Raw genomic sequence first — 21,516 nt, 5'->3', positions numbered from 1 at the left:
ATAAGATCCCACAAACCGCGTGGCAAAAAAAAAAAAAAACGGCATTGCAGGCAAGGGAAGCAGCTTTTCGGGGGTATGCGACCCTCCAGGTCCCACTGCACGTTACAACCACCCCTTGAAGTAAGAAGGTCCCCAGTTACAGTCTATGCAATTTGTCCAAGGTTATTAGCTAGTGAGGGTGGGCTGGAACCTGAGTCACCTCACTGCCATGCACCCAGACCAAGACACAGGACTCCTTCCAGGCCATCCCTGCAATGAAGCCTTGGCCAGAAGACCCTGAGCCCACTACTCTGGCTCTGTTTCCACGTGGCTGCCCTTGGGAGCCAGAGGGATCTTCCTAAGACACAGGAATGACCATACCATAATCACTCGCAGCGCTATTCTCAAGCTGGGCTATGGAAACACCTGGGTAACCATGCCCATATTCCAGGGCATCTGTGGCACACCATAGTTAGTGCTTAAAATCATTTGTTGGTTTATTTATATAACAGAGAGGTTAAGTAACTATCTCAAGGTCACACAGCTAAGAGAAGACACAGCCAGGGTTTGAACCCAGGCCACCAGGTTACAGTCCTTGGACTCAAAGATATGAGTATAGATATTCTTGGACTCAAACGCAAGGCTTGCACAAACATTTAATATAGAGACTTGTTTTTATTTACTTATTTAATTTATTATTATTATTTTTTGCAGTACGCGGGCCTCTCACTGTCGTGGCCTCTCCCATTGCGGGGCACAGCCTCCGGACGCGCAGGCTCAGCGGCCATGGCTCACAGGCCCAGCCGCTCCGCGGCGTGTGGGATCTTCCCGGACCGGGGCATGAACCCGTGTCCCCTGCCTCGGCAGGTGGACTCTCAACCACTGCGCCACCAGGGAAGCCCTAGAGACATGTTTTTAAATTCCTTTCAATTTCTGAGTGAACCACTTTGCCCACCTGCCCCCCGCCCCGCATGCCTCCATGGTACCCCTGGATGGTTCACCTGGGTTCCAATGAGCAAGTTTGAGAAGCCCGTTTGTGCAGGAAAACGCATCTTCCTGGCCCAGCATCCAAGGCTGTTTGTCCACCTTTTTCTGCCTTTCCCTGTCACCACTCCCTCTCTCCCTTGCTTACCGGCAACTTCCAGAACAGTCTTTTCTGTTTCACACCTCGGTGCCTTTGCCCGGGCTGTTGCATGTGTCTAGAATACTCTGGCCCCTCTGCCTTCTAGTCCTCTTGATGGCCTCTGTCAACTCAGCTGAAGGCGCATCTCTGTCCCCGCTGCTTCCTACCCCCAAGTCTGCTCAGAGGGATCCTCTGGGCAGGAGGGCACTCTCTGGGTCAGGATTTACAGGAGGGCCTCAAATGCAGGAAACTGGCACCCCGGGTGCCCAGAGCCTCTTTAGGCACTTAGTAGGACCACATGGTTTAGATGTCTCAAATGTAGACCCTCAAAGGCCCCACCTACACACTCCTCCCTGGAAGACATCCAACGTTGTTTTCTGTGTAGTCTGCAGGGGGCAGTGTGGACCCAGGCTGGCCCCAGGATCCCCAGCTGCTGTTTCCACTGGGTCTAGACTCTCCCAGCCAGAAAACCTCTCCCCAGGAGGAGTTAACAAGCTGAATTCCAAAGGAGGAGTTACAGGCAGGCTCCATCCTCCCTGCCTCGACATCTCTTTGGCATCATCACCCTCACGCTTCTCCCACTTAGTAAGCCAGTCACCCTCACCCCTAACACCCAGATCCAGTTGCTTCCAGACTTCATCCTCCCTCTTTTCCACCAGCTCTCAGCAGCACCCTGCAGCCCAGTCTGTGCCCAGGGCCCCTCTGCAGCCAAAGATCCTCCTTTAAGAGTTTAGGGGCCCTCAGTGCTCATATCTCTAAAATTCTAACCCCTAACAGCCCCATCCCATCCACTGGGCTCCACCTCCTTGCTCACCCCAAAGTGATGACATTGCTGTTACCTTGGTAACAGATGCTTTGTGGGTGGGTATGGGGAATGGACCAGGGAAAGAAAGGGGTGGCTTCAGGACACTATCAGAGGCATGGGAGATGTGGGTGGGCAAACTGGCATAGGGCCTGGGGAGGGGCAGCCAGGGGCTGTGACCCCCACCACAGGCTGCTGTCATCCCTATGTCCCCAGCCTCAAGGGGAAAAGAAATAGAATAGAAGGGGACATCTTTGTGGAAAGAGAGGTTTCCTTACAGAGAGAAAGGGAAACATCCCCAAAACCATTATCCCCCTCCCATGGAAACAAGTCTCCTGGACAGCCTCGACTTGGCAGGGTAGGGAGAGGGGTGCACACACTGGAGCCCGTGTTGTTCCCCTCCAGGGAGCCTGGGGCACAGAGAGAGGGAACAGCTCACCCAGGGCGTGTTAGGGACAGCGCCACAGGCAGTGGGAAGGCGGCTCTATGCCAGTGTCCCAAGCTCCAAGGGTTGTTGGCAGCAGCGGGTGGAGGGGCCCTTCTCCAGCCTCTGGGGACCTAGCTGTCGCAGATGCCACAGCCAGGAAGTATGTCAGGCACTTGCATAAGAGTCTTCTATATTTCTGTAAAATCATAATTACCGATGCCTGCCGTGGGCCTTAGCTCATTAGAGCGGTATCTGCCTCTGAGGCCCTGGGGTGGGCTGGCAGAGGGACGTAGGGGAGACTGGGCAAGGCCAGACCTTTCACTGTGTTCTCGGCATCCCCAGCCCCACTGAGGCTGGGTCCTCTTCCTCTCCCCAGCTGGGAGATGAGAACCCAGACTTGACCTCAACCGTGATGAACCCCCCTACCCTAGGAGCCCCGATTCTAAAGCTGGAGGGAGAGGCCAGCCACTCATGTGCTCAGCTTGGGCTGTCCTTGGTAACCCATGGGGGCAGAGGCCACAGCAGGGAGGGGCTTGAACTGAAGGTGTTTGTGGGAGAAAATAGGTCAGTCCTTACGGCAGAGGCAATCCCTCACATTAGAGAATCTCAACACCTTAGTGGAGGGGCCCTGGGTCATTTAGGCCAGCGGTTCTTAATCTTTTGGGGATCTAAGATTCTCTGAGGAGCAGATGATAGCTCTGGACTCTCCCCCAGAAAATGCTTATCCTCCAAAATTTGATACAGCTTCAAGCGGTTCACGAACTCCCTGAAACTTACCTACAAGCCCAAGGTTAAGAATCCTTAAAAAAAATTTTTTAAATATTTATTTATTTATATATTTATTTTGGCTGCATCGGGTCCTAGTTGCAGAACGAGGGATCTTCGTTGCAGCACGCAGGCTCTTAGTTGCGGCATGCATGTGGGATCTAGTTCCCCAACCAGGGATCGAACCCGGGCCCCCTGCATTGGGAGTGCAGAGTCTTACCCACTGGACCACCAGGGAAGTCCTAAGAATCCTTCATATTTTTTTAAAATAAAATAATAATAATAATTATTTATCATGCACTTACTCTGTCCAGCTCTTTACATATGTTAACTCATTTAATCCTCAAAAGAACACTAAGAGATATACAATTATTGCCCCCATTTAATCCAACTCCATTTCAAACTAATCTAGTCCAGTTCTGCCAATCAGAAGACAAGGAAACCAAAGACCCTCCAGAGACGGATAGCTCTCTGCCCAAGGTCACAGAGCAGGAAAAAAGGGCAGACCAGGATGAGGACCAGGTGCTCTTAATGTCTTAATGTGCTGGACATTGTGCCATATGCAGATTTGAAGCCATCTGTCCATCCCTCCATCCATCCCTCTGTCCCCAGGCTCCCGAGAGCCCAGCGCCCATGCTCATTCACTCAGCTCTCCTAGTAAGAGGCCCCCTGGTAGTTCTATCATGACGTCTGGTCTGAGAGCCCTTCTGAGACTACGGCTGCCACTCATCCTCCTGGACCACCTTGCTGCTTTCTGCCCTGCTGCTTTCTGCCCATCTGACAACCCCTCCTTTCTGCCCTCCAAATCTAAGATGTTCCTCCCAGAGAAGCTAGCCCAGTTGCTCCTGCCCCATCTCTGAGCCACTGCAGTGGGAACTGTTGGCACTGAGACAGTGACTCAGACTGAGATCATTAAAGACCGCTCTGAAACAGGAAGGCCACAGGCCAGAAAGGACATCCAGAGGTCATGGGATCCAGCCCCCTGCCTCCTCCACAGCTGCCCCACCTCAGATTTCTAAAACCCAGACCAGATGGGCCCCAGGGCGTACCGACTTCCCTGCCTTGCCCCACTGATTCCCCTGGGAATTCTTTCCCACGTCTAGTCAGAGTCTCCTGGGTCGGTTCTCTCATGGAGTAGCAGGCTGCAAGCAGCCGAGGAAAGCGAGGGAAGGAAGCTGTTCTTCTCTCTACCTCAGAAAAAGACCTCGGAAGAGACAAATCTCCCAGAAGGAGAGAAAGAAGAAAATGAACTTTCTGTGCCTATCTTCTCTGGGCTAAGTGGTGTACTACACTGTCTCATTCATTCTCCCGGGAGTGAGGTAGGCACAACCTCCATTCTGCTGATGAAGAAATCAAGGCTTTAAAAGTTACCTACCCAGGGCTTCCCTGGTGGCGCAGTGGTTGAGAGTCCGCCTGCCGAGGCAGGGGACACGGGTTCGTGCCCCGGTCCGGGAAGATCCCACATGCCGCGGAGCGGCTGGGCCCGTGAGCCATGGCCGCTGAGCCTGTGCATCCGGAGCCTGTGCTCTGCAACGGGAGAGGACACAACAGTGAGAGGCCCGTGTACCGTAAAAAAAAAAAAAAAAAAAAGTTACCTACCCAGGGTCAAGTGAATTAGTGACTACACAGGTACTGGACTCGAAGGAACCCAGAGCCTCTTCTCTTTGGAGGGAAACAGGGGTACCTCCCCCCAGGAGGCCTCACAAACACAGACGAAGCCCCTGTTTGCTCCAGCCCAGGACAGGTAGAGATAGAGGGCTGATGACCCCATCTCAGGCGCTCCAAGCATTTCTAAGTCTGTGTTGCCTAGGTGGGGGTCGTTGGGCTGACCTGTGCTGGGCAGGAGGGAGGAGGGTGGCCCTCAGAGGGGAGCAGTTGGTAATGAATGGGCCTTTGGGGAAACTGGTCTGAGGGCTGAGGCCAGGTTCTATTCAAACTCCTTTCAGGAAAGCTAGCACTCAGAGAGTCTGCAGTGTGTGGATCTGGAGGGGGAGGGGACTAAGCCCCCACTACCACAAACCCTCCCGTCCACCCTTGTCCTAATTCTGCCAGTGGCAAATAAATCTCTACTCCTGGACGCAGTAACCTGAGCAGTGCTCCACCGGTGAGCTCATCCTCAGGAGGAGATAGATGGCATGAATGGCTAGGTGCATGGGGGGAGGGCGGGCGGAGGACGGAACACTAGGTTCAGCCCCTCCTCCAGGGCTGGCATAAAGGCAGGACCCTCTTGAGTGCCACCCACCCCCTCATCTCATCACCCACAGCAGATGAGGAGGAAGGAGACTCAGACCCAGAAGTCTCTCCACCCACACCCAGGGAAGGATTCTCTCAACCTCCAACCTACCTCCATTTTCTTGGATAGGCCCAGAGATGAAGCTAGACCTTTTGATCAGGACCAGAAGAGGCAGGAGGAGAGGTAGGGGAAGTTCGGGAAATAGCAGGTAGGTGACATGCATTAGCTTCAGGCCAAGTGGACAGAGGACACCTTGGAGGGTAAGAAACCTCTTCCCCCTCACCTCTCCTACCCCCATCTAACTCCATTTGTGGTAGGATCTTTAGGAGGGGGCATGTCTTGGAGAGGTTTGGGGACCTCAAGTGTGGGGACCGAGGCCTCTTCTCTGCTGCAGTCCAGGCAACAAGACTGGAAAACAATATAGTTGTCCTGCTTTCCAGGACAGGGCTGGCCTTTGACACATGATGTTCATTTGTCCATTCTCTGCTGAGGAAACCCCTACATAGTCCGAGGAGAGACACATTTGGGGAGAGTGTCTCCAGGGCAGAGAGACATCCAGTTAATTGGGCGGAAGTGTCCCCATTCTTCACGTCGCTATCAGGAGGTCCTACCTTTATCTCACTTTCAGCTATCCTTCTGCAGATCCAACCTATTTCTATTCCCCCCCCCCAACCCTTCCAGACTCGAATATGATCTCCTGAGGCTTCCTTCAACCTTGTCACGCCCCCAATTCCGGGTTTTTCAGGTAAAACTGCTCCCTCCACTTCTTTACCCTCCAAGCCCCTCCCCATCATGTCAAGCCCCCCCCCCAGGCTCCGCCCAGCTCGCCCTCCTGGCCACCGCGGCTGCCAATAGCTGAGAACCTTATTTGCATAGAGGCGCTGGGGAACTGCGGAGGGAAAGGGGAGGGACCAGGCGACCTCCTAAATCAAAGTTGGGAGGCGAGGACTGGGCGGAGGGGGTGCCCGGCTGGGGCCGGCGGGGGGAGGGGAAGGGGAGGGGGTGGCGGGGCGGACGTAGAGGACAGTGAAGCGTGCCGGACACTGACAGCTCCATCGCTCCCTCCCTCGGCTCATCCCCGAGTCCCCACTTCCCTCCTCCCCTCGCTCGGAGCAGCATCCTTGGTCCTCACTTCTGGGGTCGTCCTGCTCCCGCGGCTCCGTGTAATTACCTCCTCTCACCCACGAACCCGGGAACTTTCTCCGCCAGCACCCGGGAGTGGGGGGGGGGTGCTTTGCCTGGGCGGGTTTCTCCTGGGGTTCGTTGGGGGGCAGTCTCTAGAGAAGGGCTTCAGGGTCCCACAGAGACGCCTGCCACCCTCAGCCTGCCTCCAGCCGGGCTGCCGTCGGGTCTCGGCACCCTCTCACCTAACCATGACCGAAATGAGCGAGAAGGAGAACGAACCGGATGACGCGGCCACCCACACCCCCCCGGGGACCGTCTCTGCCCTCCAGGAAACCAAGGTAACTCGGGAGGCGCGAGGCCTGGACCCCTGCCCAGCGCGCCCCCAGCCCGGGCGCCCTCTTCCCGATGCGGTTGCCACTGTGGCCTCGGGTGCCCTGGGGTCACAGTAGCGGGGCCCGTGTGGTCCCTAACGCTCCGCGCGGCGACCCGGGAGCAGTGGGCTCGTGACGAGGGGCCACAAGGAGCCCCCATCACACAAGCACGACACGCCCTTGAGCGCGTGATGAGCGGACGCTCCACCGCGACCCTCCAGGGAGATTGTATGTAACTCGCGTTTGTTGGAGGGAGTCGGCGCAGCGAAGGCGGAGGCAGTGTGTAGCGGTGTGTAGCGGGTGTGGGCTGGTATACTCGCCCGCGTGTGCGTGCGAGGCGCACCCCTCCCGTGTCCGCCAGGTCTCTGTCTGTCCCTCTCTCTTTGCCTGTGTCTCTCTGAAAATGTCTCTACAACCTGTTTGTCTCTGTCTTGGTATCTCTCTGTGTGCGTCTCGGGTCCTCTCGGCGTCTCTGTGTGTTTATTTCTGAGTCTCTCTAGATGTCTCTCTCTGACCCGCCGCAGTCCTGCATTCGCCCCCCTCCCAACCGGGTTAGGCTCGGGGACATGAGGCCGCGGCCGGGGGCTGCGCAGCTTCTGAGTTCGCAGCTGGGGGCTGCTGCAGGGCGGACCATCACTGGCGGGGACCCGGGGACTGTTGTTGCGGCTCCGGATGAGAAAGACAGGCAGCCCATGCCAGCGGGCCGTGTGCCGGGGAGGGGGGCGGGGAGCAGCTAGAAACAAAAAGGGAAGTCATCATAATTAATGAATGTCATAATTAACCCTAATTATGTATGATTGCTACTCCTGCGGGAGTCACAATGAATAAATTATTCCCCAAGGAAGTCAGGCGGAGCGCAGACTCCTGGCGCTGAAGGCGGTGGGGTGGGGGAGAACACTGCTCACATTCAACCCCCCCCACGCCTCTATTCTGCCTGCTCCCTCCCCGAGTTCTAGGTGCTGACCCGCAAGAAGTTCTGCAGGAAGCGACCTGAGCGGGGGACCTGGGGATGGGGAGAGAAGAAGGGGCAGTGCTCTCTCTGCCCACCCCCCACCCCCCCAGATTTCAGGCCCAGACTACTCTCTCCCTTTCCACCCTGGTAAATTGTTCCCACCTGGCTTCTGTTACCCAGATGAGGAGGGGGGCAGTCAGGACCAGAAATGGGTGGGGTCTTTGGCTCCCCCTGGTATCACTGGCTCATCTATAGCTCTTTCCAATGCCCATCTTCCTCCTAATTCTGTCTTGACCGCCCCCAGGATATGAGGTTAATTCAAGGTCAAGGTCTTCAAGGGAGTGACCAAGGGAAGATGAGTAGGACCAGAGTGGCTGGTGTCTGGCTGAGGCACCCCAGGTAGGCTCCCCATGCCTAAACCAAAGCGACCCGGTGGGTCTCCACAGCCAAGTCTTCAGATTCACACTTGACCTTCTCCTGCTCCCTTCTGAGAACCAGACCTTGGGCTCTCAGACCACAGAGGTACCTCCCCCTCAGAGAGCCAAGTCTACTGGGAAAGGAATGAGGTGTTGGGGGGCAGAATATTGCTTGGAATATTTGTGACAGCTTCTTTCAAGCAGAAGATCCCCATCCTGAGGGAACTGAGCCGCATCCTGAGTTCCAGCGCCCCTGAGCTTCACAGCTGCCTTCTAGTCACCCTGGACAGACACATACAAACTCCTTGCTTGCTTCCCAGGGGACTGAGGGCCTCCCAGGTCCTGCCCTGATTCCCACACCACGGCCTGGCCACTCAGCCCCCTCCTTAAGAGTTCTCCAGAGCGGGCAGGAGGGCTGGGCAGTGCTGCCTCAGCAGTCAGCAGGCTGCAGGCTCAGCTGTGTGGGGAGGGGTGGTCAGGGCCTGGCAGGTCTGTACCTCCTTCCTCCCGGCCCAAGGACTGTCCCATGCCAGCACCTCTGGGTCTGAGCCATGGAGATCTGAGGAGCAGGGAAGGAATGGGAGTGTACACCTGACCTGGTCCCTCTGTGCCAGGCCAGTTGGAGCCCTGCCCCTTTGCCGCCCTCCCCGTACCTCATTTATGAAGGACTCAGTAATAACAACACAAGCTGGATTGCAGGTCTGGGGGAAGGTACTCAGGAGGGCAGAGGTGGGCAGAGAGAGGATTCAGAACACTTGCCAGCCTCCTTCCATTCCCCCACCTCAACTTGTCCCAAAGTAGCTTCTGTCTTCAGACTGTAGAGGTGGAGAAGAGGAAGGGAGAGGGTCGGTGCTGCCCACCCAGCTCAGTTTGAGGCAGGTACAACAGAGGTGGCTGGTGTACTTGTCTTCATTAGGCAGTGAAGTCAACATTCCAGGCCTATTCATCAGTGTTTGGGGCTCCCTGGGGATTTCTTGCCAGCCCAAGTCCAGCCTCCTGCTCACCCTAAAGTCGGGTTTCACTCCGGCACCCAAGCTACTCAGCCACCCTCCCAGTGTCAGCATCGCCCTCTCTGGGTCCCCATCCCATCCTACTACATAGGTCCTGCCAGCACCCCCTTTGCTGCCATCTTTGGAAAGACCCTGCCATGCCAGCTCTGCCATCTGAGTCAGCTTGTGTCACATCTGCCACCACCCTCTGCCAGCTGCCTAGTGCCATTTCAGGAGCTGGCAGGAGCTGAGGAAGGAAAGGACTGTCCAGGGTGTGGAGAGGTGGGGAGGAGGCAGGCAGGCCAGGTCCTGCCTCCAGGAGGGGATTCAGAATAACAGGTCTGATGGTCCAGGCTCCAAGCCAGACAAGCTCCTGGTGCTTTGGGAGGGAATGGGGTCCAGGTGGGCCAGCTTGCCAGGGTGTATGGTGACTTCTTCTCACACCAGGGAATGGGTCCTGGGACAGTGGGGGCACCAAAAAGATAGAGGGTGGGGAGGTAGAGAAAGGTCTTCTCTGGGAACTAGGAGTCCCAGGAATGGAAATACCTGGCCAGGCTGAGCCCAAATGAGGTTTGGGTGGCCAAGCCAGATGTCTCTGGTGTGGGCGGGCATTAAGCCATTTGGCAGAGATGCCGTCATCTGCCCTCCAGCCACAGCCCTTGACATCTGCCAGCCACCCCAGGTGGCATTCCTTCCCACTTCTCCACCCTCCTGGGATCTGGGGCAGAGTTGGGGCTGCCCTGGTGGCAGGGAACATTCTGTTCCAGAGGCTTTTGGTACCCTGCAGGGGTGGCTTTTGGCACTGAGGCCAGGCGGGGACCAGGAAAGGGCACAGGCTGGAGAGTAGGGAGGCTTGAAATCTCATCCTGTGAGGATTACTTTGGAAATAATGGCCTCAGGAGGGGGGAACATTATTGATGTCTTCAAATATTTGAAGAACTGATGTGTGTAAGCGGGAGTATCCCTTCCTGGAGCCAAGGGAGGGACAAGGGCCGATAGGCAGGGAGGCAGGTTTCAGCTCTAAATAGGGAAGCACTTTCCAGCGGTTGCAGCTGCCCAAAGATGGAATGACTGTCCCAAGAGAGGATGGGCTTGCCGTCACAAGAGGTGACCAACAGAGTCAGACAATAATTCAGAGGGGACATAGCCAGAGCAGTGCGGGGTGGGGACTGCTCTATGTGCCCAGTCTTTCAAGTCCCTTCTAACCCTACATTTCATGACAAGCCCATGGCACAACTGAGGGCCAGAGCTGAGGGCCAAGGCAGGGTGCTCCTGGTCACTTGCGCTCAATAGCCAAAGCCACTGGTTCAAGTCCCGGCTCTGCTACTTAGCCGCTGCGGACTCATGATGAGTGAGTGATTTAACCCCCTCAGCTCCTCATCTGCAAAGGGGGCCAATAATTGTCACCACCTCAGTGGGTCGTGCCAGGGTTAATGAGATTCTGCATATCAATTCCAGGACTCTGACAACGACAGTCCCTCATTATGTTCATAAGTTTAGGTTTTGCTTTGGGGACTTGAGCCTGTATTGCTTAGATAGCATCTAACCCTGACTTGGAGGTGGGGAAACTGAAGCTTAGAGAGAGAGGAAGTGAAGTAACTTGCCTTCAGGCAGCAGATTGCGTTCTGCCCCCACCCCCCCAGCACATCCTCCCAGAGACCTCCTGTGCTCTGTGCCCACGGCCCCTGTGCAGAGCAGTGGGTGGTTCACCCGCCCCTCTGGGCCTGTCAGAGCCCCGAGAGCCACATAGAACATATTCGTGTTCTAATTAATTGTCCCTCTGGGCCTCGACCTCTGCCCCAATGCCCAGGCAGCTGGGGCCCGGGGCCCTGCTTCTCAGAGACACACAAAGAAGCCCACAGTGCTGGCCAGGAAGCTGGATTTGGAAGGAGCTGAGCAACTCAGCATGCCAGTCCGCCTAGGGCTCTGGCCTTTCAGCTGGCCTACCGGGCCCGCCTTTTGCCCAAACATTTCCCCCTCTGCTTTCCCCTCTGTCATGTGGCCTGCTGGCCTCCCTAGGATTAGAGGGGCCACCACTTCCATTCCCTTGGCACACAGGCTGCCTGGTGTCCCAGCTGGGAACCCTGGCCAAGTCTCCCTGCCTAGAGCCAGGCCTCTGCCCCCCACCTCCACCCGTTTCTTTTTTTAACTGGTAGAAAGGAATGGGAGGGGTAGGGGCTTTCAACAGGAGGGGAGTAGGGCAGGGGTCTGGCTAGAGAGGTCCAGATCTCACTCCGGGTAGAATAAGGGTGTGTTTGAGTGAGCAATGGGAATAACTCTGGCCTCACCGCAGAATCCACCGTGCACTCCAGAACACGTGCTCTGTTTAGGATTCCAGCCACTTGCTCATCATTTATTCCACAAACATTGACTGAGCACCCACTATGTGCTGAGGCCCGTTATGGGCATTTGAAGCAACCTTCCCCGCCCTCCAGGGGCTCACAGCCTCCCGGAGGAGTGAGAAGTAAAGGACAACATAAACCTGATCGGAGCTATCATGGAAGCCCGTCCAGATGCAGCCAGCCAGAGGAGGGAGTGGTCCCACCGAAGGGAATTCCTGCAGAAGAAGAGACAGCTTCCCAGAGAAGGAAGAATCACAGGAAGCCCTGAAGAAGAAAGCGGGGAATAACTGGATAAGGCAAAGAGGACAAACACGTAAAAAGCGCAGAGGCATGAAACACGGATGAGTTCAAGTCCTCACATGTGGGCTCAGGTGGAGGGCCTGGGCTGCAAGGGCAGGTTTGGCCAAGTTGCAGTTTCATGGCTGGGACAGGGGCTTGGCTGGGTCCTGAGGAGCCATGAAAGGTTTTTTGCGGGGTCAGGGATCACCTCCCTGGCAGGTGCATGGAGAACAGGTGGGGATGGGCAAGGCGGAGGCAAAGAGCTATGGCCCTGAACCCGACAGGGTGCTGGAACCTGAACCAGGGCAGGGCTCTGGGGTGCTGAGGTGTTACAGGGGATGAACTGGAGAGGTGTTTTGGAGGGAGAATCAGCCCTGAGGATGAGGGTCCAGGGTGACCACTCCCCCACTCCCCGTTCAAGGACCGAGGACCTGGTGTGTTTTGGCCCCCAAAGTATTATTTTGTTAAGTCGAGTAAATGGTACCTCCATTCAGTGAAATTCCTGTGCAGCCGTACAAAAAGAATGGTGAAACTCTGTGTGTATTTGTATGGAATGACTTCCAAGAAAAACGCAAGGCACGGGAGAAATAGTATTCTACCATTTCTGCAAATTAAAAAGGAAATAAAGCCTCTTGAATTTGTTTCTATCCAATGTCACATAAAGTTCTAGGTTTCTTAACTGACTTCTTTTTTTTTGGCTGCACGCAGCATGCGGATCTTCCTGTGCCCCCTGCAATGGAAGCACAGAGTCTTAACCACTGAACCACCAGGAAGTCCCTCTTAACTGACTTTAAATTTCATAAGTTCATGAAATGGATGAATATTTTTTATTAAAAAATTACTTTTATAAACAAAAAGTCTAGGGGTGGGGTAGGGAGGGTGGGAGGGAGATGCAAGAGGGAGGAGATATGGGGATATAGGTATATGTATAGCTGATTCACTTTGTTATACAGCAGAAACTAACACACCATTGTAAAGCAATTATACTCCAATATAGAGGTTAAAAAAAAAAAAAAAAAAAGCCTAGGGACTTCCCACGTGGCTCAGTGGTTGAGATTCCGCACTCCCAATGCAGGGGGCCCGGGTTCGATCCCTGGTCAGGGAACTAGATCCCACATGCATGCTGCAACTAAGAGTTCACATGCTGCAACTAAGGAGCCCATGTGCCGCAACTAAGGAGCTGGTGAGCTGCAACTAAGGAAACTGCCTGCCACAACTAAGACCCAATGCAACCAAATAAATAAATTTTTTTTTTTTTTTTTGCGGGACGCGGGCCTCTCACTGTTGTGGCCTCTCCCGTTGTGGAGCACAGGCTCCGGACGCGCAGGCTCAGCGGCCATGGCTCATGGGCCCAGCTGCTCCACAGCATGTGGGATCCTCCCGGACCGGGGCACGAACCCGTGTCCCCTGCCTCGGCAGGCGGACTCTCAACCACTGCGCCACCAGGGAAGCCCCATAAATATTTTTAAAAAACAAAGTCTAGATTTCTTTTTGAAAATTGAGAAACCTGGCAACGCTGGGCTGCCCTACAGACTAGCTCAGCTGGCTGAAGGAGACCAGCAGCTACTCGCTGACTGTCCAGTTCCCACCACTCCTAATTAGGTGCCTGTCCAGCCAGAGCTCCTTTGCTCGAGGAGGTTCCCTGCCTGGCTCTTGTGGGCACCTGGGATGGTGACCTGCCTTCTGGGACTTGGCAGCCTCTTTCTCAGTACTTCATCTCACCTCTGGCTCTCAGCCTTCAGGCTGCCGCTGGCCAAGGAGAGATCCCGGGGAGCCAGTCCCCTCCAGGCTCACAGCCCCTTTTCCTCTCTCAGCTCCAGAGGTTCAAGCGCTCACTTTCCCTCAAGAACATCCTCCGAAGTAAGAGCATGGAGAACTTCTTCTTTCGCTCGGGGTCTGAGCCCAAATGCCCCACCGAGGTGCTGCTGACGCCCCCGACCCCGCTGCCACCTCCCTCCCCACCACCAGCGTCTGCAGACTGGGGCCTACACACCCCAGCCCTGTCCCCCTGCCCGATCTCACGCCCCCTGGCACCACTCAAACCAGTGAGGCTGCACAGCTTCCAGGAACACGTCTTCAAGCGAGCCAGCCCCTGTGAGCTGTGCCAACAGTTCATTGTGGGTAGGTGCCTGGGTGGCAACAGAAGGGGTCGGGGTGAGTGTGGGTGTGGGCCCATGGACCTGACTGCCTGATGTTGGGCTGCTGCTAAACCTAACTGTGCCCCTCCCTCTGGGAGGACACATGAGCACCCTTGGGGGTGGGTGGGGACCCCGTGTTGCTGTGTTTACTAACAGCTCAGGTTCCACCCTGACTGTGTGGAGGTCGGAGCTAGGCCCCAGGCTGGCATGAGGATGCCCAGTCCCTTGCTCCCTCATGCCCTAACCTGCCTCCTTTGCTCCTTGCCCTTGGATGTAGCCTCTCTTGACCACCCCCTCTTGCCAAACCCACATTCTTCCCAGGAAACTCCAAGCAGGGTTTGCGGTGTAAGACATGCAAAGTCAGCGTCCACCTCTGGTGCTCCGAGGAGATCTCCCACCAACAATGCCCAGGCAAGACGGTGAGTGGGGACCACACAGAGATGGCTGGCTGATGCTCCCAGGCCTGGCATGTGGGGGAATGAGTGCCCTGCAGGGCTGGTTCCTCATGTGGGGTGGTGCTTGGGCTTGGGGAAGGCCAAACTCTCAAGGGGCTGTGACCTCCCTGTGCCCTCTCTCTGCCCCACCCCACCCCCCACCACAGTCCTCCTCCTTCCGCCGCAACTTCAGCTCCCCGCTCCTGGTGCATGAGCCGCCACCAGCCTGTGCCATGAGCAAGGAGTCCCCACCCACTGGTGAGTGCCCACTGTTGCCCCTGATCCCACTGTGGTGGGATGAGAGACCCATGCACTCCTCAGAGGAGCACCTGAGTCACATGGCACTGCCCGTTCTTGGCACGACTACCACTCCCTTCTCTTTTTTTTAGACTTCTTCTTCTTTTTGTTTGTTTGTTTTGGTTTTCTTCCCCACTTCCCTTCTTTGAATGCTGCTGTCCTGAATGTAGAGTTCATTCATTCATTCATCCATCCTTTAACAAACACTTTATTGAACACCTACTAAGTGCCAGGCACTGTGCTAGACATGGGAACACAGCCCTGAAGAAGGTGGAGCTCATGGTCTAGTAAGGGAGCTAGACATGAAATAAATAATCACATAAATCATCAATTAACCATCATTTGGTGAATGCCTGAAACGGAAGGATAGGGAATAAAGAGAGGATAAAGTCGGCACCGACCTCATCCACAGAGGCAAAGAAGGCATCCGGGAGACTTGACAGATAGGGAATTAGTCTGAGGATCTGGGGAAGACCAGTGTGGACAGGAGGCAGGCCAGAGGTAGGGAGAGGCAGAGAGTTAAAGAAAGGATAATGAGGATGGGACTGAGGGAGTCAGAGTAAAAGGGTGAGATGGGACCCTGGGTGCAGGGCCTCGGGGTCCATCTTAAGAGTGTTCTTTGGACTTTATTCTCTTTTTTTTTTAATTGAAGTATAGTTGATTTACAATGTTGTGTTAATTTCTGCTGTACAGCAAAGTGATTCAGTTATACATATATATATTATTTTTCATATTCTTTTCCATTATGGTTTATCACAGGATATTGAATATAGTTCCCTGTGCTCTACAGTAGGACCTTGGTGTTTATCCATTCTGCGTATAAACAGTTTGCATCTGCTAATCCCAAACTCCCAATCCATCCCTCCCCCACCCCCCTCCCCCTTGGTAACCACAGGTCTTTGGACTTTATTATAAGGTCAATTTTTGTGTTTTTACAAGAGCATTATGGCTACTGTGTGGGTTGGAGAGGCTGGACTGGAAGCAGGGAGACCAGTTGGGAGGCCATGATGGTTGCCAGGAAAGAGTTTGGTAGCTTGGACCAGGCTGGTAGCAGTGGAGATGGAGAGAAGTGAGCAGATTCTAGAAGTGTTTGGGAGGTAGGATGAGGTGATGGAGTGAACACAGGCAGTGAGGCGGGCAAGGGGTCCAGGATGCTCCAGGTTTGTGCCTGGGCACCGTGGGAGGACACGGAGCTCTCATACCGTGAGGGAGACCTGGGAGGGGCAGGTGAGAGGAGTGCAGATTTCAGTTTAGGGCTGGCTGAGCGGGACAGCCTGCAGGGCAGCCAGGGCTGAGATGCAGGACGTCAGGGCAGAGCGAGGCTGGCAGCAGGGTGCCCGGCCCTGATGGTGACTCCTCAGTAGGGGCCAGCGGGAAGGTGGACCCCGTCTATGAGACCCTGCGCTACGGAACCTCCTTGGCCCTGATGAACCGCTCCAGCTTCAGCAGCACCTCTGAGTCCCCCACGCGGAGCTTGGTAGGTATGGGGAGCACCAAAGGGGAGCCTCGGGGGCAGAGGTCTCAGAGGGTGGGGGGTCCAGGGGTTGAGCCCTCCCCTCGCTGTGTCCCTAGAGCGAGCGGGATGAGCTGATTGAGGACGGGGAAGGCAGCATCCGCAGCTCAGAGGAGGGCCCTGGCGACAGCGGTGAGTGGGACTGGGGACCAGGGGCAGGAATGGAGCGCAGTACGGGCCGCTGCCTGCTGCCTCACACCCTCGCCCCACCCTGGCATCTCCAGTATTCACAGCCCCGGCCGAGAGCGAAGGGTCAGGACCAGAGGAGAAGAGCCCTGGACAGCAGGTGAGGCTGGGCTGGCAGTGAGCCCCCGGCAGGCCAGGTGGGAAGGGGCTGTTCTTCTCCTTGTCACTGATCCCTAGGTGGGTGACAGCGTGCTGAGTGGGAGTATCCCTGTTCCATCATTTATCCTCAGTCTACAGGGATGGGCAATGCCGGGGTGAGTAGGCCCGGGAGGCAGGGGTGTTACCACTCCACTGACCCAGTGCCTACTGTGCCCACTCCTACTGCCCCAAGGGTGGGCAGTTCTAGGGTGCAGCAGGCAGAGGAGGATCCCTCTTCTCCATCCCTGGCCCAGTCCCTTCAGGGGTGTGTAAGCACGGCAGATAGGACAGTCTTCACCTCCCCTGTCATTGACCCAGGAGCGCTGTGCCCCATCTCCTAGCCCCCAGGGTAGGCAAGGTCAGGGCAAGGGGAGAGTAGGTGGAATAAGAAAGGTGTCCCCCCCACAATGACCCAGAGCTTTTCCACAGGCCCCCAGGCCCCTTCTACGGAAGGATGTGGGGCCCATGTACTCCTATGTCGCGCTCTACAAGTTTCTGCCCCAGGAAAACAACGACCTGGCTTTGCAGTAAGTCCTCCAGCGGCCCAGTCCCCGCCCCGGGCAGCTGCCTGGCTCCAACCTCAGGGCTCTGTGCTCCCAGACCTTGGAACACGAGTGTGAGGGAGACCTTCAGGAACCTCCTCCTGGCACACTTGAGGCTACTGAGCCCAAAGAGGAGACAGAGGTGCCAGAGTCCAAGAGGGATTGGTGCTAATGTCATGTTTCCTGCCCCCTGCCCGGCCTCTGTCCTGGAGAGCGTCTGCCATACCTGTGGTCACTCAGGGTCCTCCAAGGGCATCGAGAACTCTCTCCCAGCTGAGGGGGGCATGCAGGGGATCTGGGGGCCTAGGACTGTTGGGATGCAGAGTGGGAGGGTCCCTCCTGCCCCATGTGCTACCTCTGCTCTCTCATCCCAGGCCTGGAGACCGGATCATGCTGGTGGATGACTCTAACGAGGACTGGTGGAAGGTGACTTGGCAGGGTGGGGAGCGGAGGGTGGGGGGTGGTAGGTACATCACTAGCCCGCACCCTCAGAGAACACAGCCCCAAAGACCTCCTCTCCTTCCTCCACCGGCCCTAGCCAGGCCTAGGCCCACCCTCAGGTCTTACTCTCGCTGTGCCCCTCCCCGCCCCAGCCTTGTTCCTCCGTCCACCTTGTGCCCTTTCCAGCCCAGAAGCCACCCGACTAGGGGCTCAAATACAGAGAAGCCAAATCTGGAGGATGACAGCATTGGCTCTGAGTGGGCATTAGGTCTAGAGAAAGCAGTGGGGGTCAGGGGGTGGCACGAGTGTTCATTGCCAGCCTCATCCCCAGGGCAAGATCGGCGACCGGGTTGGCTTCTTCCCAGCCAATTTTGTGCAGCGGGTGAGGCCAGGCGAGAACGTTTGGCGCTGCTGCCAACCCTTCTCCGGGAACAAGGAACAGGGCTACATGAGCCTCAAGGAGAGCCAGGTGAGGGCCTGGGCCCTGCATGGCTGGAGAGGTGGGCGTGGGAGAGAGGCGGCCAGGGTGTGGGCGAGGGCCCTGGAGGAGGATGCTTGCAGCCTGGCAGCAGGAGGGAAGGCAGGCTAGAAGCAGTGGGACTGGGAAGTTCCCTGGTGGCCTAGTGGTTAGGAGTCTGGGCTTTCACTACCGTGGCCGGGTTCAATGCCTAGTCCAGGAACTGAAATTCCCGTTAAAAAAAAAAAAAAAAAAAAGCAGCAGTGGGACTGCAGGGCTCTCCTGTCCTCCCCTCTGGGAACTGGGGCTGGCAGCTAACACAGGCAGAGGGCTGAGTTATGTTAGAGAGTCGGGGCAGGAACACTGGATTAGGAGTCTAGAGGCTCGGGTTTGAATGCTGGCTCTGCCTTTGGGTTCTTGTTAACCATGGGCAAGTCCTTTTCCCCCTGTTACCTCCTCTGTGAAACGGTAGTTTGTCAGGGGTATTAGACCAGCTGATCTCAAAGGTCAGACCCGAAGTGATGCTCTGTGTCTGCTGACTGCCTGGTCTTGCACCCTGTACTCTCCTGGGATCTGCTCCCATCACCCGGGCTCCAACCACATCTGACGCTGGTCCCTTCATCCCCTGGGATGGACCGCCTGGGAGCCACCAGCAGGACTTGGGGCCAGGGACGCAGGCAGTGCCAAGCCTCAGCTTCATGTCTCTTCCGCTCAGATCTGTGTGGGCGTGGGCAGGAGCAAGGATGCTGATGGCTTCATCCGCGTCAGCAGCGGCAAGAAGCGGGGTCTGGTGCCAGCCAACGTCCTGACCGAGATCTGAGAAGAGCCAAGAGAACCCGGAAGCCACCCCTGCCTGTGCCCGGCCCTTGCTTCTGGCCCCAGGAGGGGAGCAGGCCTCTGCCCACACTCTCCCTCCCTCTGCCCTTCTCCTTGGGGCCAGTCACCATGGCTTGGAAGGCTTCTGCACTGAGGAGGGTTTTATTTCATGGGTCCTGGGGTGCCCTGAGGAGGCTGCTGCTCTGAGACTTGGAGGTGGGGAGGAGGAGAGAGTGGGAGGGGATGGGAAAGCTCCAGGTGGGACCCCCTGGTGCCCATGCACTCCCAAAGCCCGTTGCCATGCTGAGTCCAGCCCTGAGAGGAAGTTCCTGGGGAACTTCCCTGCTGCCTCTTCCAGAGACCTTCCCCTGCCCACAGCATCTTTGCCTGCCTGACAGCTCCCCTCTCCTCACAGAGCCTCTGCTTGGGTCTTCGTGTGTGTGACCCTGCAGCTGCCCCTTTGGAAGTGGGGCCTTGGGAAGGTGCCTTCCCGGGTCCCTTAGCCCCAGCTCTGGGTAGGGAGGGAATTCAGGGCTGCAGGAGGATCCTGGTCTCACCACCTCTGTCACTCCATCAATTCTCAGGAAAGTTCTGCGGTTATCTCTCCCATTACTTGAAACCCGGGTGGACAGAGGAGGGGAGGGCTGAGGTCTGGGGAAGTTGTGGTAAATCAGAGACTGTCCCTCAAGTAGCACAGTCACCACAGAGCAGCCTCATCTTACCCTTGTGCACTGGGAAAGGACACCCAAGAGCGGCCTGAACACAGAAACCCGATTAAGAACAAAAGACTGGCCCACGCCTGCTCAAAATAAACCCCAGTTCACTGTCAGGACTCTAAAAGCTCAGTTCCTGTCCCAGTCCTCTCCAGGCCCACCCCAGGAACCCAACCTTCAGGGCTGACCCCGCAGTGACCCTCCCTCACCCCCTCTCTCCAGGCTCTGCAGGGGACAGGGCTGCCTTTGCAGGGGTTCCTTTTCTGGTTGCATCTGCTCCCTTGTCCAGGACACAGAGCCCTGGGAGGAAGAGGGAGTGGGAGACAGACAAAGAATTCTGTTGGAGCACCAGGAGGGGAAGGGGGTAGGCATCCTGGGCGGGGGGGGGGGGGGCCACACAAAGAGGACCCCTCCCTTGCAGGTTGCTTCTCTCTGGTACCAACTTCCCTCTCCCCCCAAGCTCAGAGCCTCCTCTTGTGCCCTTGATCGTGCCAGCCAATGCCACCCCCCATCCTAGGCACAGTCACACATCCTCCTACCCACTGGCCCCTGCCCCACCTCTCCCTCGCAGAGAGGGGTACTCAAGCCACACTGCCCTGTTTGCTGCCATGAGGGCCCCCCCCCCCAGCAATGTCCCAGGGGCGGGCCCAATGCCCACTGTACATGAGGCTGCATGAGGCGTCTGCTGGGGCATTGCTGAGCCCCCAGACTCCTAATTAAATGTTTCTTGTCCCAACCTGTCTGCTCTATCTGCTTGGGCTAGAGGAAGGGAAGGGGGAAGGGGTCGGGGGGTGGTGGAGGTACGGAAAGGGGACAGCCTGAAGATCGGAGAATGCGCTCATCTCCGAGAGGAGGGGTATGGGGACAGCTGGCCCTGACAGTGAGGGTCCCCAAGCCTTCTCATTCCCTTCCACCCAAGCAGCCTGAGCCAGGCGGGATCTGAGGAAGTGGGGCAGGAGGTTTGGGGGACGCCGGAAAGAGAGAGGGTGGGGCTGCGGCCACTTTCGGGTTCGAGGCGCTCCTGCCTCGCGCAGGGGGCGGGCACACACCTCTGCGTCTGGACCGTTCCTGCCCAGGCAGAGATGCCCTCGGAGACCAGCAGTCTCCGTACCCAGGGTCGGGGGCGGGGGGGCTCAATACCCACCCGAGATCAGCCTCGCCCCCGCAGCCCCCTAAACCCGAGGCAGATACGTTGGCGGCGAGGACAGCCGCGGACGGTGGGGCCCTGAGATGACTCATCGGGAGCCTGGCGCCAGGGGGCCGCGGTGGCGCCCCGCCCCCAGCGGTGCCCGCCGCCCACCTGCTCCGGCTGAGCCGCCTCTTTCCCGTCCGCACGGCCGGCCGCGTCATCGCCCAGGCGAGCACGTCCTGTGCTATTTATGGGGAGCGCCGAGAGAGAGAGAGAGAGAGAGAGAGAGAGAGAGAGAGAGAGAGAGAGAGAGAGAGAGAGAGAGAGGGAGAGAGAGAGAGAGAGAGAGAGGGAGAGGGAGGGAGAGGGAGAGGGAGGGAGAGGGAGAGGGAGAGGGAGAGGGAGAGGGAGAGGGAGAGGGAGAGGGAGAGGGAGAGGGAGAGGGAGGGGGGAGAGAGAGAGAGGGGGGGAGAGGCAGAGAGAGAGAGGCAGGCTGCGGCGGTGCCAGGGCAACGCCGTGCTGCCAGAATGCATCCGGCTCTGCCTTCCAGCCCCCCCAAATCAAGGTAGGCCCCGTGGGGCCAGACCCTGGGTCCCCAACCGCTTTCCTTGGGCTGCTTCAGGGATGACTCTAGAGCTTGGAGGTGGTAGGGGGAGCAGAAGGAGGGTGACCCCCTTCCTAGGACCCCTGATGATGGGACTGGATAAAGGGGTCACAAACCCAGTCCAGAGTCTTAAAAAGAGGGGAACTCACACAAACAGTGCCGGGGAAACTATGCCAGGAACTTAATTTTATTTTATCCTCTGAGGACCCAGTGAGGAAAGTGGTGGTGTCCCCTTTTCACAGATGATGAAACTGAGGCCCAGAGATATTAGGTGGCTTGTCCATGGTCATACAAATTAGCCAGC

At 56.8% G+C, this 21,516-nt stretch overlaps 1 protein-coding gene across 4 annotated transcripts; it reads left to right on the top strand.

Annotated features, from left to right (window-relative positions):
* The first annotated feature begins 6,341 nt into the window (after positions 1-6,341).
* On the top strand, positions 6,342-20,208 carry STAC2 (SH3 and cysteine rich domain 2). Of its 4 annotated transcripts, none has more exons than XM_033847689.2 (12): positions 6,342-6,492; positions 6,653-6,792; positions 13,618-13,924; positions 14,263-14,360; positions 14,543-14,633; positions 16,037-16,149; positions 16,245-16,317; positions 16,410-16,471; positions 16,939-17,036; positions 17,426-17,477; positions 17,824-17,961; positions 18,665-20,208. In XM_033847689.2, the coding sequence occupies exons 2-12, from the start codon at positions 6,703-6,705 to the stop codon at positions 18,767-18,769; spliced, it is 1,227 nt and encodes a 408-aa protein (XP_033703580.1). In that variant the 5' UTR covers positions 6,342-6,492; positions 6,653-6,702; the 3' UTR covers positions 18,770-20,208. The 4 variants fall into 4 exon arrangements, with proteins under 4 accessions (XP_033703580.1, XP_073653348.1, XP_073653351.1 ...); XM_073797247.1 differs by having other exon boundaries at positions 16,034-16,149; XM_073797250.1 differs by lacking the exon at positions 17,824-17,961 and having other exon boundaries at positions 16,034-16,149.
* The last annotated feature ends 1,308 nt before the right edge of the window (positions 20,209-21,516 follow it).

The sequence above is a fragment of the Tursiops truncatus genome, chromosome 20 (assembly GCF_011762595.2).
Source record: "Tursiops truncatus isolate mTurTru1 chromosome 20, mTurTru1.mat.Y, whole genome shotgun sequence".
Lineage (NCBI taxonomy): Eukaryota > Metazoa > Chordata > Mammalia > Artiodactyla > Delphinidae > Tursiops > Tursiops truncatus.
Note: the sequence above shows the minus strand (reverse complement) of the source record. Positions and strands in the feature narration are given on the sequence as shown.